This window comes from Gracilinanus agilis, chromosome 1 (genome assembly GCF_016433145.1).
Source record: "Gracilinanus agilis isolate LMUSP501 chromosome 1, AgileGrace, whole genome shotgun sequence".
Lineage (NCBI taxonomy): Eukaryota > Metazoa > Chordata > Mammalia > Didelphimorphia > Didelphidae > Gracilinanus > Gracilinanus agilis.
In genome coordinates, this window is record NC_058130.1 from 742,137,141 (window position 1) to 742,155,649 (window position 18,509).

Sequence of the window (18,509 nt, forward strand, 5' to 3'; positions counted from 1 at the left end):
GAATATTTTTGACTCTCTTATCATTAGTCCATAAGTGCTAGTGTTTTCTTCACTTTGGAACCATGACCAGGACTCTTGCTAATTTGTGACTGATACCCATTGCCCCTTTCTGTCTTGGGTCTGAGATCCAGAAATGCACGAGGGCAACAGAGTTGTTAATCAGTGCCAGCAAAGAGCCATCTATAATCTTTCTGACCAGTTGTCTGGCCTTCCAATTATCTCTTGGCTGAGAGCTCCTGAAGCTACTATGGCTGTGGCTGCTCTTGCTGTGTATGTATAGACTCTGGACAGGCTTCTAGCCGGGTGGGAGAAACTTTTGCTGACTGGGTCACCCTAACCTTTTGTTGGCTATACCACACTCAAATTTGATTTGAGGCAGTATTTAAAAGTTGTTTGGAGGTGTGAACTGGAACAACCTCTAGGAATTGATACAGAGTAAAAGAAGCAGAACCAGGAGAACCTTATACACAGAGATGGATACACTGTGGCACAACTGAATGTAATGGACTTCTCTACTAGCAGCAATGCAATGATCCAGGACAATTCTGAGAGACTTAGGAGAAAGATGCTATCCACACCCAGAGAAAGAACTGTGGGAGTAGAAACACAGAAGAAAAACAATTGCTTGATCACTTGGGTTGATGGGGATATGACTAGGGATGTAGACTCTAAACCAGTGATTCCCAAAGTGGGTGCCACCGCCCCCAGTGGATGCTGCAGCGATCCAGGAAGGCGGTGATGGTCATAGGTGCATTTAATTTCCAGGGGGTAAGTAATATTTTTTCTGGAAAGGGGGCGGTAAGCCAAAAAAGTTTGGGAACTGCTCTATAAACGATCACCCTGATGCAAATATTAATATTATGGAAATAGGTCTTGATTGATGACACATGTAAAACCCAGTGGAATTGTTCGTTGGCTATAGGACGGGGGTGGGAGGAGGAGAGGGAAAGAACATGAATCATGTAACCATGGAAAAGCAACCTAAATTAATTAATTAAATAATAATTAAGAAAAGAGTTGTTTGGAGGGAATGTTGAGAGAATTCAGCCACTCTGTCTCTAATCTACCATCATCTCCCCCAAAGAGTACACATACTGTTTCTAATAATAAAATCTTACATTTACATTGCTCTTTATAAGTATTAACTCATGATACAATAACCCTGGGAGATAGATGCTATTATTATTAATGTCCATTTATTATAGATGAGGAAACTGAGGAAAGAAGTGGTTAAGTAACTTGGGGTCAGATATCTAGTAATTGTTTGAGGCAGGGTTTCTATTCAGGCCTTCCTGACTCCTGGGACAGAATTCTACTATAAACCCTAGCTGCCTTTCTATCTTTTAAAAACAAATCATTAAATTAAAATTAAATCACTTTTTGAATGTTCTAAAATTTATGTTTTTGATACTTTGTACCCTAAATTTAGGAATGATAAAAGCAATTTAGAACAATTCCAAATAGTATATACAGTTACAAATAGGAAGAATCAACTTCAGAATGACTATCGTTCTCCAGTGTTTGTAACTAGCTAATTATTCCATACGAAGTATTTTGTTCCAAATAATTCAACATATTGTTTATCTTATACAAATACTTGGAAAGGTACATGACCTCAAAATTTTCGCGTGAAATTCACCAGGAAAGAATGTAATGTAAAATCTTGAAAGTAAAATTAACATGGAAGAAATCAGCTTTTTACAAATGTCATTTGCTTCATCCATTCAAACAGAAAAAACCAAAAATCAAATAGTATTTTTCACTTAAAAATCCATCATGTTGTGATGTCCCATAAAAAGTTATCCCTAGTAGCAAACTGTTAGTGAGCAACATTTTCCACACTGTGAAGCTATTTATATATCTAGGAATAAGTTGGAGCCTTTCAGTTGTTTTGGAGTGAGACAACTCAAAAAGACAAATCCTATTTTGACACAGAGATAAAACGGGAGGAAAAAAAGCTTGAAGGTTTCATTTCAGAATTGCAATGAAAACAAAAAATGCCTTGTCCATTTAGAGCCCTTTACAAGACATATTAACTCAAGCTGCACTTAGGGTTGCTAATCTGACTAATTTTAAAACAAAACACTAATGGAAATAAAGTTTATACTTAACAGAGGAGCTGTGGGCAAAACTGATACAGAACTTTAAAAATGTATTTATAGAAAGTATAACTTCTAGTTGGAAGAAAAAAAGTCCATAAGAAGAAACTAGAAATATTTCTGATAACTTAGTCTTTTAAGACTTCTAGGCTTTATTATGGCAAACAGCACTTTTCAGTTTTACTAAGCTGACCTTTCATGTAATTCCTACTTTTCCAAAGAGTAAAAAATTCATATACCTACCTTGTTTGGCTTCTAGCTCCTCCTGGGTAAGTTGAGGCTTCTTCTCCTCAACAACTATGCAGGGTGTGACAAGTGCTGGGTTAGGGTTTGCAGAACTACTAGAGCTCTCTTGGCCTTCCTTGCCCTCTTCATCATCATCATCACTATCATCATCTAGCTTAACACGGTTTTTTTCCAGGGGAAGCAGATCATTTTCTTTGGCCTTGATTGCAAAGCTTATTGGAGCAAATGAAGCTATGAAGAAAAGGTGAAAATTTTAAATGTTTCATTAAGATTCCAGCAAAAAGAGTTAAAAATTTTCATGAGAGTGATTATCTACTTCAAAAGAGTCTGTAGGAAGGTACATTACCAGTTTTATTTTTCTATCAGACATTCACTACCTAATAACCTTTTCAGTAGAAGTATATCTATACACGAATTTAAAAACAGAACAATGAAGCTTTATGAAAGCAAAAATTCTATCAAAGAATTTCTGGAACTCGGGATAAATTTATCAGTTTCTTTTTTAAATCATTCCTCATGAATCCTTTTCCTATCTGTTCATGTCTCTCATTTTCCACTTTACCCTTTTTGTCTTAAAAAAGACAAACTTAGAAAAAAAGACAAACCTTAGAAAAATAAAACTTGGGAAAAAATGTTCAAGTCCCAAAGTATAGTTCTAAGAAATGTTTTTCTATTATTAAAAAATGACCTTTGCTATTTACATTATTTTAAAAGACAAAACTCCAAACTAGGAGATTATATTGTAGTTAATAGAAAATTTGTCTGTATTCCAAGCACAGTCAACTTTATAACATGTGCTTGTTTAAAATAATTTTTTTCCTTAAAAACCTAACCACAGGCACTGGCTTTATGAAACCTTGATCCCCATATATAGAAATGATGCTTTCTACTTGGAATCTTTCCAAACACTGCTCAACCTCTCCTATGACCCTATTCTCAGTCTGGTTTACAAAACTGTTTTTTGTTTTACTTTTCTTCCTTGTCCTCCCACCCCAATCAGATTATGTATATTCTGAGGGCAAGAACTATGGAATTTTTCATTTTTGCATCTCTAGTATGTTGGCATTTAATGGAATTTACTAAATATTTATTAAAATGAATCAAATGTGAATTGCAGGATACAATACTGTAGAACATTTTAACAACATAGCTTTTGGAAATATAGTAATATTCCATTAAAATGATAATGCTGAGCTTTAGCAAATACTCTGAAATGACAAAAGAAGCACTGCATAGGCAAAGACTCATCACCTTACACACAGAGATAAAAAACATTAAATTACAATATTTATACAGACTACAATATTCTTCAATTTATACAGATCATTCTGTTCACAATATTTCAGACTAGGCATGCTGCCATTTACATTAAAACTATACCCTCTGGGATCTTACAAGAGAGTAAATCTTTTGTAAGGTATAACATCTTACTTTGAATTAACTCTTTATTATTTGTGGTACTACATTCTTTTTAAACAATGCTGGCCAGAAAGCCCACATCACAGAAGTAAAAAAACTTTTCAATGTTAAGGACAGATCAATAATAAACAACAGTTTTGAAAGTAAACAAGTATTGAAAGGAGGAAAACAGTATCTTCTGAAAATGTCAAGTCAAAGTGAGGAGGTAACTTCAAATCAATGTCTTTCTTCCCCAACTAGAACACTAGGAGCCACAGCCAACATTAAAAGTGTAGGTTCCAGGGGCAGCTGGGTAGCTCAGTGGATTGAGAGTCACGCCTAGAGACGGGAGGTCCTAGGTTCAAATCTGGCCTCAAGACACTTCCCAGAGCTTTGTGACTCTGGGAAAGTCACTTGACCCCCATTGTCCACCCTTGCCACTCTTCCACCAAGGAGCCAATACACAGAAGTGAAGGGTTTAAAAAAAAAAAAAGTGTAGGTTCCCCAAGATGTAACCTCTTCTATCTGATATCTATACTATTACTCCAGGGTGGGAACTTCCTCAGTGTCAAAGAGTAGTCTATCATTATTCTGTAAAAGGAAAAGCAGTAAAGAAATATCAGAGGATCTCAATAATTTGTAGAGGCAGCAGTCACAAATGGTGCTAAAATGGTCAACTGATTTGGGAATTAACACTTTATGATAAATATCATATAAAGAAGTTATATAGCATGTGCTTTGCTAAGGTTCTTTCTGATCTCCAATTCAATTATAAATCTTCCATTCTTTTTGGATTTCATGTATGAAAAGTACTTTAAACAAATTTAAACAGTAATTCTTTTATATCAAAAATACTTCTAATATTCATATAAATAGCCATTTTCCAGAGTGAAAATCAGTCTCAGTGCTTTTCACAGTTACTGAGTTTGCTACCTTTATCGCCAATAAAAGCCTTCTATCTAAATGAACACTCACAAAAATACAATGTGATGCCATTCTCTAATAGGGAAGTAATCAAAGAATATAAACATCTTTCAAAAGAATAAATCATAAATGACTGTGTGAAAAACATGCTCAGTATTGCTAAAACTGTTGTTGCTATTGTCCTACTACTACTACTACCATCACCAGATGCAGTTATGATAAAAAAGGATTAATAATTATAAAAACTAGCACCAGCACTATGTTAAGCACTTTACATATATGATTTCATGTGATCCTCACAGCAACCCTCAGAGATAGGTGCAATTACTATTCTCATTTTATAGATAAGGAAACCGAGGCAGACAAAGGTGAAGTGAATTGTCTAGGGTTACACAGATGGTTAAGTATATGAGGTGGGATATGAACTCAGGTTCTCATGGTTATAGGTCCAGCACTCCATCTTCTGTGCCACTTTCCTTTCATATTGTATAAACTGACAAAAAATGACTAAAATGAGATAGTCAACACTTCAAGAGTGACATGGATGCTAATACGGCACTGGTGGAGCTATGAACAAGTCCATCTATTTGATATATAAATTCAGAATTAGGCAAAAGAAATGACTCAGGGGCAGCTGGGTAGCTCAGTGGATTGAGAGCCAGACCTAGAGACGGGAGGTCCTAGGTTCAAATCCGGCCTCAGACACTTCCCAGCTGTGTGACCCTGGGCAAGTCACTTGACCCCCATTGCCTACCCTTACCACTCTTCCACCTATAAGTCAATTCACAGAAGTTAAGGGTTTAAAATAAATTAAAAAAATGAATTAAAAAAAAAAAAAAAAAGAAATGACTCAGTTGATATCTATTGTCCCTACAATTGTACTATTGGGCCTACATTCTCAGGAAATCAAAGAGAAAAACAGATGCCCAGTACATACACCAAAATAGTGAATGTTTATCTCTTACTGTTCCCTTTTAAGGTTTCTGTACTTCCACCACACTGACCAAACTACTGTTTCCTATCACAACACTCCATTTTCCATTCCTGTTCAGGTGTGTAGGCTCTTTGTTTCTCATGCCTGGCATGCTCTCTTTTCCCCTTTCGCCTCTAGCTCCCTTGAAGGCTCAGTTCAAGGATGCCTTCTTGAAGAAACGTTTCCTAATCCTGCTGTTATTTGTGACTCATCTCCCCAAACTATGTTGTACTGACATATAGTATTTATTTGTTTTTCCAAGCACAATTCAAAATGCTATCTTTTCTCATCATCCCAGTTGCCATTCCTGACCACTGAAATCAGGTTGGCAACATCTTTTCTTTATTCTCCCAGTAAAATTCATGTTTTTTGAAAAGTTTCTATTTTGTTTTTGACTTTGTAAACCAGTGGCTAAAAGAATGCCTTATATGGAGGAGGCATTTGTTTAATGCTTTATTTAATTTAATAAAAAAGGTAACTTTTTAGATGATAACTGCAACAATGTCTGTTGCAGAGGAAGAAAAGAGATTTTAAATGTTTTAAAGTTCTTTGAGAATTAAGAAATGAAAGAGGCCAAAGGCTTATAGAAGATATAAGATTTCTCCTGCTTATATAGAAAAAGAACACTTTCACAGCTCAGCACAGTAAATGGCACACAGTAGGAGCTTAATAAATGTTTACTGATTTTTTTCCAGAAAAGACTGAGAAGGTGGGAAAAGAAAGAATTCAACCTCTAACATGGGAGTCACTTCTGAAAAAGTTGTTAGTGTATAGAAAGACTAATCATTAGTCGTAACACAAATCAAAATCAACATTAAGGACAAAAATAAGAAGATAATAATACCATGAGAAATTACAACAGCTCTAATTATGACCCATATTTCCCTATCATGTTGGAAAAGAGATTGATCATGTCTCCATTTTTATAAAAATATAAACTGATGCAAAGGAAAGTGGTTATTACAACAAGTAGGTTAAAAAAGCCTAGAATTATCCTTTGGTTCCCTGATCTTTTTGTCAAGAAGACATAGTGGTTAAAAGAAGACAAGAGTTAGGACTATAAATACATTTTCAAAATGTTATGGAAGAAGTTGGGGAAAGATTAGAAACAGTATCAGTTGACAGAAGTATGGTAAAGGAGAAAGCTTAGCACACTATCTAAGCACAGGATTATAGGAAAAGATGCTAATGTAAGGACATCAGTAACCACTGGCCAATACTGGTATTTTCTCATTTTTATAAAACTTTTATTGGAATGGTCTACATACATTTCACAAGGGTATACTTGATGAAAATATAAGAACAAACAGCCTTTTTACAATGGTTTTTATAGCACATGTTCAGTTCCACAATAAACATAACTGTAGGGAATTCAATATCTCACTATAATTACATTGTTCCCTTTCCACAAGGGGTCTACCATGCATATGTTAAGATTACTCAAAAACCTTGAATAAGGACCTTTGCTATATCCCAGAAGAGGGAAACATAGGCTTGTCTCTATTATGAGGGACATTTTGTGTGGAATCCACATGGAAGGGTTAGTCATAGACAGTAAAATCCTCTGAACAACTTTTGTGAATGACATTGTGGTGAATGTATAAACCTCCAGAATACTGAGATTATTTTAATGGACCCCTTAGAGACTGACATAACAATCCATATGGGGGAAAACAAAACAAACTAAACTACAAGTGGATGAAGAATGCCCATTGCACTGTAACAGCAGCTAAATGGGCCATCCAATGAGTTTTCTCTATATTTAGAGAGCACATAGCTATCTGGATCTATATCATGGACAATGAAATAGGTCCAGAACTAAAGTGAAAAAGAGGCTTGGCTACATTTACAAAACTGTTTAGTGTGTTCAGTCATCTCAAGCTGTATGTAAGAATCCCTCTTGTGAAGACCAATATTATTCCAATGATGATATATGGCCTCAAATCATAAGAGATAATCTTTAAACAAGATTGTAAGGGAGTTGAAGGGCACTGGAGAAGGACATATGGTGGGTTAAAATAGTTATGATGATTATTAATGATGACCTATGATAATGATAAGTGGCATAAGAGATATATATCATTTAACAATGATGGATCAGAAAAACAAGTTGGCTGGTGATACCCAAATGAAGTAATAGAGAGGACAAACCCAAATGTTGTACATACTAATCCATGGTATGTTAAGAACCAGAGAAAAGTCTTTAATACATTAGATAAAAGTTTCAAAGGGGATCTGCGTTACTAGATAAAGTACCCATGCTGGTGAAATTACACACATTTTTAGGTACTTATGCATACATTATCATCATAGTTTTTTGAATTTCAGAGGATTTATATGATCAAGGTCCAGTGGCTCACATAGGCATTTCTAGTAGAATGTAAATTCTGTGAAGATAAATATTTTTAATTTTGTCCTTGTCTAATTTTGTCAATGTTTAACACTTTAGCTTGCACACAATGGGTATCTCATAAGTGCCTGTTGAACTGAAATAGTGAATGGTATATCCAGTGATAAAAAATCCTAAACTTCAAACTGAGTAGATGTCAAATATGAATGAATACCAAAGGGAGCAAAAGGAAGACTGCTAGATATAGTTTGGAATCCCCCATTTGCTTCTAGTGCTAGGGACCCAGTAATTGAAAAAGACATAATTTGGAGCACTCAAATAATGGCTCTGCATTCTAGGGTTCCTCACCAACCTACATTTTCCCCACTATGCACAAAAATAGAATGAAACTATGAAAGGTTTAACTAAAATTTAGGAAAATGATTATTTCCTTGAGATTAGTAACTTAGTTGAAAAGATATTAGTTAGCATAATCTGTCCTTGATTTCGATTAAACAAAACCATATTAAGGTATTATGACTACAAAGACAAATGTGGAATGGTGGTTTATGAAGTTACGTTGGCTGTTTGTGCTTACCATTTGCTTTTATAGATAGTCATCTATATATTTACCATTTTTAAAAAATTTTGTCAGGAATCAAAGTTAAGTTTGATGGCATTTAGTATGAAAACTTCATCTTCTCTTTTGAAAACTGGGACATTTAATCTTATCCAGTCCTAGAATACTGATTCTATTTTCTACATTCTTTGAAAAGCTAACAACAATATGGTTTTCTGACAAATAGTTCAGTGTTATAGTTACTCTAAAGCCTGGTGACAAACTCATCAAAAACAAGTAGGTACTCTTCTACTAACTCCCTATTAAACATTTTTGTTCTATCTCTTTCAGTTGACAGAGAAAACAGAAGAATTTAAAAGTCTAGTATTATCTGGTTTTTGTTCTTGTAGTGATACTACCCCTAACTTTAAGCCTTATTTTTCTTTCCATCTTGCTCCTCCTCTCTTCCAGGAAGAAAGAAAAATTAAGCCATTAAGCAAAACTAACTGATACAGCAACTAAATCTGACAGAACATGAATCAATCTACATCTGAATTCTTCTACCTTGTGACAATGCAAAAGATAGCAACAATAAAAAGTCAGGACATCTGGTTAATTGCAATGACCAGGCTTAGTTTCAGAAGACTTGTCATTACATTTCCCTTCTCTTGGTAGTCTTCTGTTTTTTGGCAGAAAGCATTAGCAAATGTCTATCCATCACCATCACCCCTCCCTCTCCACTGCTAATCTGTTAGTCATTAAACATTTATGTAATGCCAGCCACTGAGTATACAAATTAAAGTAAAAGACAGTCCTTACCCAAGAGGAGTTCACAATCTAATGGGGGAGACCTTATTTGCAAATAAACTTATGTAATGGAATAAATAGGAAATAATTATAGGAAACACTCTAGAATTAAGAGGGATATAGAAAGACTTCCTATAAAAGGAGGAATTTTATGTGGGACTTGAAGGAAGCAAGGAGGAAAAGATAAGAACATTCCCAATAATGGATGGCCAGAGGAAATGCTTGGAGGGATGTCTTGTTTGTAGAACAGCCAGGAGGCTGGCATCACTGTACTGCTGCCAGCAGGATGTAAGGGTAAGAATACTAGAAAGGTGTGTGAGTGAAGGGAGGGGTAGAAAAGGAAGGGCTTCATTGCCAATAAGGATTTAGCATTTGATTTTGGAGGCGATATGGAGCTACTGGAATTTATTGAACACTGGGATGACACAGTTGGTTCTGAGTTTTAGGAATATTACTCTAGCTGCTGGTGAAGGATGGACTAGCATGAGGAAGAGATTTGTGGCAGGCCAACCAGCAGGCTCTTGAAATACTCCAAGTGATAAGTACCTGCACAATGATAGTGTTAAATATCAGAAGACAAAAGGGGGTATATTTGAAAGATATGGTAAAAATGAAATAGACAGGCCTTGACAAGAGATTGGATACAGGGGATAAGAGAGACTGAGGAGTCTAAGATAATGCCTCGGTTGCAAGCCTGATGAACTTACAGTGGTGCCCTCAACAATAAAAAGGGAAGTTTGGAAGGTGGGAAGGGAGTAGGGTTTAGTGGGAAAGACAACGAGTTCAGTTTTGGACATGGTGAGTTTAAGGTGTCTACTGGATATCAAGTGTGAAAAGTCTGAAAGGCGGTTGAAGATACGGCTGGAGGTCAGCAGGAAAGTTGGAGCAGGACAGGAGGATTTGAGAATTATTAGTAAAAAGAAAATTAAATCCATGGAGTCGATGAGATTATGTAGTAGTATAAAGGGAGAAGAGGTTCAGAAGAGCCCTGTCAGACACCTAGGTTAAGAAGGTATGATCTGGAGTGAATATCCAACAAAGGAAACAGGTAGGAGGAGAAGCAGGAGAGATCCTGAAAGGAGTATCCTGAAAACCCAGAGAGAAGAGGGTGATTTACAATGTCAAAGGCTGGAAAGAAGTCAGAGACAAATGAGAAAGGCCATTGGATTTTGGCAGTTAGAATTACTGCAGAGATCTGTTAAGTTCAGTGCCTGCTTCTTAGTCTTCCTCTCTACTTCATCTTTTCTTATCCTGGAGGCCTTCAACACACATGTTGATGTTCATTCAAATACCCTAACTTCTTCAATTTACTCCACCCTCATGACCTACCTCTTCCACTTTAGCTGATATATATACAGGGAAGATTGTACCCATGATCTTGCCACAAGTGTATGGCTTCCAGATCTGACTATAATCTTTTATCTTTCTGTTTCTGTCTATGTTCAAAATGTCTAAAAGGCAGTGGTGTATGAGGCTGTAGCTAGGATAGACTAGAGATGGATAAAAAAGATCTGGGAATCTTTTGCAAAGAGTTGATAAAGCATTAGAGCTGAAGAAAGAGAGAGAATACCAAATGAAAAGGTAAGGAATATAGAATCAACTCAATACAAAGAAAAGAAGGTTTAGGACAGTCTTGAAATTAGATACTTAAAGTTGGTAGCCAAAACTTGGATGAATATCTAACAAATAATGCTGAAAAGGATTGGTCATAGAGGTAGGAGGAAAAGCAAAAGAGAATAGGGTAACAAAAATCTCAAGGAAGTAAAAGTATTTAAGAGGTGGTGGTCAACAGTATTAAATGCAGCAAAGGAGTAAAAATGCTAAGGATCAAGAAAAGTCCTTTCTATTGAGCAATGAAGTAGTTCCTGGTAACAGGACAAAGCAGTTTCAGTTGACTTCATAGTCAGAAGCTATTTTAGGTTTAGAAGAGAGGAGAGCATGTAGAAATGCTCGTTTAGATGATTTTCAAATTTAGCTGAGAAAAGGAGGAATGAAATAGGCTGATGGCTAGTAGAGATGGCAGTCTGGTGAGGATTTTATTTAAAGGAAAAGGGAGACTTGTATGCACGTGTAGGCAGTAGGAAAGGAGTCAGTAGAGAGGGAAAGATTAAAGATGAGTAAGATAGTGGGGGTGATGGTAGGGGAAGGACTAATTAAGGGCACATGTAGAGGAGTTGGCTTTGAGTGAAGGAAGAGATCTTAGAAGGATGTGAGATAAGCAGTAAAGGAACTCTTAGCTAAAGGCTTCATCTTTTTGGGTAAACTATGGGTTCAGGTCGTTAGGAGAGAGGGGAAAGGGTAGTAAGGGAGGCTTGAATAAAGAAGCAAAAGTTTGTTGCTGTAGTAACTGGAAAAGAGGATTGATTAGTGAGAATGAATGGAATTATTTTGCTATCCTGAAGTCCCAGGTGAAATGAACTAGTATAACTTTGTGGTGGACCAAGTCAGCATCCACAATTTCCTCTAATTCTATTTTCTTGTATGTCTTCCTCTCTCCACTTACACAGCCTCCACTCTAGTCCTGTCACCTGGACTATTACAATGGCCTTTTACAATTGGCCCCTCTGACTCAAATCTCTGCTCATTCTAAACCATTTCAACAAACTTTTATTAAGAGCCCACTACATGCTATGCACTGGTACATACAAATAAGAAAAAGTCCTTGCCTTCAAGAAATTTACAATCTAATAGGGAAGACGACCAAGATAACATATAAAAGGAAGCTGGAATTGGAGGGAATGAGAATGACAGGAGGGAGTAACCAACATTGAGGCCTCTTGTTCCATGGAGTTGAAACCAAGCAGGGCTACAGATGGAAAGTAGAGTGAGCTTCCCACTCTCTTATAAAGGAAAGCTTTGGGAAGAGTTAAGAGCTCCACTCTCAGGGCCTCCAAACAGAGGGAAGAATCACTGAAGAGAAGGCAGCTAACCTCTCTATTCAGCAGTCATAGTGATTTTTCTAAAGCATAAGTCTGACCATATCCCCTCCCTTCTCAATAAATTCCAGTGACTATTGCATACCCTCTAGAATAAAATATAAAAGTACTTTGCTGGGCAATTAAAGCTCCTGTTAACTTGTCCCTTCTTACCTTTGTAACCCTCTTATATTGTATTCTCCTCTATACAATTTATGGTCTAGCTATACTTGTCCTTCTTGCTAGTCTTTGTACAGATGTCTTTGTATTAGCTATGCTGATGCCAAAAATGCTCTATCATCTTGAATTCTTACTGGTAGCCAATGTACCCATCATCAATAGGTTTCACAACTGTATCAGTATGCAAGTAGATCTTAAGAGGCAACAACAGTGAACTAACCCTAATAAGATCAGTTAACAGAGATAATGTAAAAAATTATGCAATTTCTAAAACAAACTCACAAATATTATATGAGGTGGCTAGATAGTAATTCATTTGAAAAAGTTCTAGTTGGTTGGCCATCATTTATGAAGCTCTAGGCATTGTGCTTGTATTCCAAGCAAATACAATATAGGAGCAAAGAGAAAGATAGTCTCTGTCTTAAAAGAGTTTTATTCCACTGGGAAAAGGCCACACACAAGGAAGCTGAAAAAAAGATGTTGTAAGAAAAAGTATAGGTAATGATAAAATCTAAAGGCAAGTCTAGTCAGAAATGAAAAACAGCAAGGCTGGGTCCTTTCCTTCAGTGGAGGTCTAGGGAGGGTAGCCAGGATCAGGAAATGTACTTTTGAGGTATGAATTCTCAGGTTGAATAATATTTCAGCATGAAGATGTTTCTGGGGCATGGTAATGAAGTCTGGACTGTAGTGTGGACATCAAGTTCTAAATGAACCATGGTATTAGAAAATCATTGAAATGAAAGACCTCTGAAGCTACCTAGTTCAACCTGTACTTGAAAAAGAATTCCCTCCACATTCTAACTGACAAATAGTCATAAAGCTTTTATTGAGTTCCTTCAGGGAGGGATAACCTGAAATGGTTCATTCCACTTTTGGAGTGCTCTTATTGTTAATGATATTCTACCTTATAAGAAATCTAAATCTGCCCATGTCCTTAAGGGGTAAGCACTAAAAGTCTTATTGGATGTCTCACTGGAAAATTCCACATAACATTCCTCTAAGTACTTGAAAATAGATCACATTTTCCCTTAAGTCTTCTCTTCCCTAGACAAAATATCCACAGCTCTCTCAACTAATCCTCATATAGCATGACTTCAGGCTCTTAACCAATCTGGTAGTTCTTCTTTGGATCTCTACCAGCTTGTTAATGTCCACCTAAAATATAAGTATCTACCATTGATCAAAATTCTATAGACATGGTTTGACAAGGGCATTATTCCCAGGTACTACACACAGTCAACAGTATGACACAGCAAACCCCAAAAAGTGGAATATCTTCATATTAAGAGATACATAGTGGCCAGAATGCTCATTTTTCCAACATCATTTTCAGGTCTGGGTATCACACTTTGTGAAGGATACTGATTAATGAAAGGTTGTTTAGGATGGTGAAAAGCCTCTAAACTATGCTATATGACATAGTACTGGAAATATTTAGCTTGAAGAAGAGACTGTGATACAAAATGGTAAGTATTTTCAAATATTCGAAGTGCTTTCTTGTAGAAGGATTAGTATTGATCTATTTGGCTCTAGAGAGCAGAAGTAGAAGGTAGAAGTAAAATGTAGAAAAGATTCTGGTTTAAAGGAAAAACTTTAAACAAAGTTATCCAAAAGAAAATGGGCTGTTCTTAAGAAAGTTAAAGAAGAAAGAAAAAGGTAAGATGGATGACCATCTTAAAAGAAATGTTATAGAAGGGAGTCTGGTTCAGGTATAGGTTGGATTATATGATTATTGAGGTCCATTTAAATTCTGAAATTCTGTGATTCTCACTGATTCCATATAGAAAAAAATTATGAGTCCTGGATAGCAACAGTAGTCCTTCTAAATAGGAATATATCTTTCTAGGTTCAATCTATAAGCCTCAGGTCATTGTTAACTGCTTTTAGGACACTTTTTCTTACATATACTCTTGGCACCTCAAAGTCAACATGTCCAAAGGAAGCTCATCATCTTTGATAAGCTTGTCCTCTCCCTACCCTATTACCTTTTTTTCTATAGAGAGCACCACCATCTTTTGTAATGCTAACATTCCTTCCAACAAGTTTAGTAACATGAGAATCATCATTGAATCTTTTTTTTTTCTTTAAACACTTAACTTCTGAGTATTGGCTCCTTGGTGGAAGAGTGGTAAGGGTGGGCAATGGGGGTCAAGTGACTTGCCCAGAGTCACAAAGCTCTGGGAAGTGTCTTGAGGCCAGATTTGAACCTAGGACCTCCCGTCTCTAGGTCTGGCTCTCAATCTACTGAGCTACCCAGCTGCCCCCATCCTTGACTCTTCCTTCTCCATCTACCCTTCGTATCCAGTTAATTGCCAAGACACTGCAATTCTATATCCACATCTTTTGTACTTCTCCCATTCTCTTTATACATGTGGTTACTGACTGGGGCCAGGCCCTTATCATCTTTTTTCTAGATTACTGCAATATCCTAGCTAATAGCTCTGCTTTTAAGTCACTCCTCTCTGTGAACCATCTTTTTCCCAGCAGTCAAAAAATTTTAGTGCCAAATGCCTGACCACTTTAATGCCTAGGCCTGCATTAATGGTAATAAGAGGGCAAATTTTATTCTGGATCTATTTCTCACCAGAAGGAAGAAATGAATTGTTGGGATAGAAATCTAAGTAAGAAGTGAAAACACAATCTTACATTCATGGTAGAGGAGACATTCTGACATTAATTTAAGATTTCTGGTAAGCAGATCTGAAAAGCTTCAGAGGAAGGGGTAGGAGGTTTCCATGGGCTAAAATTCTATAGGAGGAGTTATTCCAGGAAGGATTGGAAGCTCTCAAGAATGAAATTCTTAAGACTCAAGAGTTTTTTTTCCTTTTAAGGTATAGTAGGGAAAAGAAGAGGATCAAAAACAGGTTAAGTACTGCTACGTAGGATGGATAGGATGATAATAGTTAAGAAAAATAAGGTGGAGCTGCTTAACTCTATTTTGCTTTTGTTTTCTCTGTGAAGAAGAATGATCTACAGATTAGAGAGAACAGAAAAAGACATGACTAAATAAGAGAATTGATACTGAAAATAAGTGAGGAGATAATAAGTATGTCAGCACTCATGATGAATACAGGTTTTTTGGATGAGATGAACTATGTTCTTGATTGTTAAAGGAAATGAGATATATTTATTAAGTGCCTACTGTGTGCTAAGCACTAGAGCTACTGTGTTATCTCAAATTGATAAATACAAACTACATTAAGTCTTTCCCAATATTTTTGTTGAAAAGATGGACTGGTTAAAAAAGAGATTTATCAATGGAGCAGACTAAACAAGGAAGGATCAGGATCAATGGAACTCAATAACCCAGAGCTTGATAAAGTAGAAAACATTAATTATCTAGGAAAAGACTATTTGATAAAAACTCCTAGGAAAGCCAGAAAGCAGTTTGGCTTAGACTAATGCTTTACAACATGTTCTGTAATACATTGTAAGTGGATATACAACTTCAACACTAAAGACTCATACTATTTAAAAATGAGAAAAACACACACATGGATATATGTATATGTTTATATTCCTCCATTAACACTTATTAATCACCTACTACATGCCAGACACAGTGCTAAGTCCTAGATATACACCCTCCTCCTCAAGATAATTAATCCCTGCTTTCAAGGAGTTTACAATCTAATCTTTTTGTCTATTTGGAATCAGTGAAAATGATAAAATTCCTGAGTTTAAATGACCTCAGTAATCATATAAACCCACCTATATAATCGAGGAGACAACACAAAAAAATATATATACACAAAGCAAGCTATATAAAGGATTAATAAGAAATAATTAACAGAGGGAAGGCATTGGAGGTTGGGAAAGGATTCCTGTAGAAGATGGGGTTTTATTTGTGATTTGAAGGAAGTTATAGAGAAGTCAAAGAACATTCCAGGCATGGGAGACAGCCAGAGGAAAAAATCTAGATTCTAGAGATAAGAGTATCTTGTTGATGGGACAGCCATGAAGCCAGTGTCACTGGAGTGAAAAGTATATATGGGGGGGAGTAATAAGCCTGGAAAGGGAGAAAGGGGGGCCAGGTTATGAAGAGCTTTGAATCCCCAGGAATGTCATATCACCATCTCAGCATAGGTCCCCTTTTAGGTCTGCCTTTAGTCTGTGACTTGGAGCTGGTAGAAGAAAACAAAGATGTCAGTTGGCACCTGTGGTCCTGTTAAGGTTCTACTGATAAAGGTTTGGGACCTCTGCTTGTTCTGATAAACAACTTCTCTCTATTTTGGAAAAAAAAAAAGCTCCTGGGTGGTACACCGAAGGGGGTCCACCATCCAAAAACCTTTCTGTCTCCCTGGGCTAACTTGAACTAGAAAAATGATTCACTGAAACTTTGCTTTGGATGTCCTTGACACTTGCTCTAGTATGTTTTCTAGATCTGTTTAGAGTTTTGGGAGGGAGCTTGCTGTAAAACTTCCTTCTACTCTGCCATCCTGACTCTGTGTTAAGGTCAAATTAAATAGGGACAAATGTAAAGTCTTACATTTGGATTAAAAAAAAATTTACCTCAAAAGCACAAGTTAAAAGAGGAATGGTTAAACAGAGGTTCATCTGAAAAGATTTGGGAATTATAGAATGCAAGCTTGACAGGAGCCAACACTATGACATGGTAAGTGGGAAAACTAATGTGATTTTAGGCTATATGAAAGTACTTTTTCTATGACTAAAGTGACAGTGATACTATATTCTGTCCTGGTCAGTCATATCTCCAGCATGGCATTCAGTCCAAGGACATTTTATGTAGATTATTTAGATCCAACAGAGCATTCATGGCAAGGAAAATCAGGATAATGTAGGGGTCTTAATAACATATGAGAAAGAACTGAAGGAAATGGGATTGTTGTGTTACAAAAGGCTTAGGAGGAATATTAATAGGTGTTTTCAAGCATTTGAAAAGCTATAACCTGGGAGAGGGATTAAACTTGTCGTGCTTTGTCTGAAGGAGTGAATCAGAAGTAGGTGCAGGTTGCAAAGTGGCAAATTTAAGCTCTAATTAAGGGAAAATTTCATTTAATCATACTACCAGAATCCAGTAGATTCCCGATCTCCTGGACATGTATATTCTTTCCAATGATCCAGATCACAACTCATTCACAAGACTGTTCATCCCTTGCAATTTTCTCCCACAATTTCACCATTGGCAGTCCTGATGTAGTAAGATTCTTCCTTGAGATAGTTTTGTAAGGATACCAAGGGAGAAGTCAGGCTGTCCATTAATTTCCTCCTGAATCCCTGGCATTTTTTTGGCCATATGACATTATAATTATAATCTGATCATAAATCTTGATCCCTTGGTGAACCAGTTCAACTCTTATGTTGTCCTCTTCTTGATTCCCTTGCCTCCATACAATATCATTGAATGTGGCCTGCTTGGCTTTAATGTTGGATCACTTTCACCTTCATTCCTATATTAAGTACTAACAAATGCAGGTGGAGAACATCATGCAACTCTGTTGAATGGGTCCATTACAAATTTTTGTTGTGTAACCTTGACTGGCCCTTTATTTCTGCTAGGCAATTCCTTTACACTTCTCTAATTAACTCAAGATCACATTCACCAGAGTGGCTCTTCCAAACTTTTGCTACACTCTACCCTATCCTCTCGGCTGAGAAAATTTGCTCCTACTTCACAGAAAAAATTGAGGCCACTTGCTAAGAATTACCCAATTTCCATCTCCTTACTTCCTATCACTCAGATATCTTTTGTCACTGTTTTCTATCTCATATGGTGAGAGAGCCCTTCTTTTGGAAAAATTTAACCTTTTTACACTTATCTCTATTCTCTCAATTATCTTCAATCTGTCCTTGTCTAAGGTCTGCTTTCTTATTGTGTACAAACTCATCTACTTCTCCTCCAAACTCAAAAAACCCTCCATTGATCCATTAATCCCTTTTAGGTCTCATATCTCTCCTGCCCTTTGTGACTAAAATCCTGGAGAAGGCTGCTTACAGGTGCCTCTACTTCCTCTCCTTCTCACTCTCTGTAGTCTAGTTCATGACCTCGTTGACTGAAATTGCTCTAGCCAATTATCAATGATCTTGTAATTGCCAAATCTCAAGGTCTTTTCTCATC

General features: G+C 36.5%; 1 protein-coding gene across 3 annotated transcripts in view; it reads right to left on the reverse strand.

The window, feature by feature from the left end:
* LOC123244579 (splicing factor SWAP) overlaps window positions 1-18,509 on the reverse strand; it is a 119,586-nt gene that overhangs the window by 53,837 nt on the left and 47,240 nt on the right. For all 3 annotated transcript variants that reach the window (XM_044673102.1, XM_044673093.1, XM_044673111.1), the window contains one exon: window positions 2,343-2,576. In XM_044673102.1, the coding sequence (XP_044529037.1) occupies window positions 2,343-2,576 (234 nt within the window). The remainder of the gene's footprint in view (window positions 1-2,342; window positions 2,577-18,509) is intronic.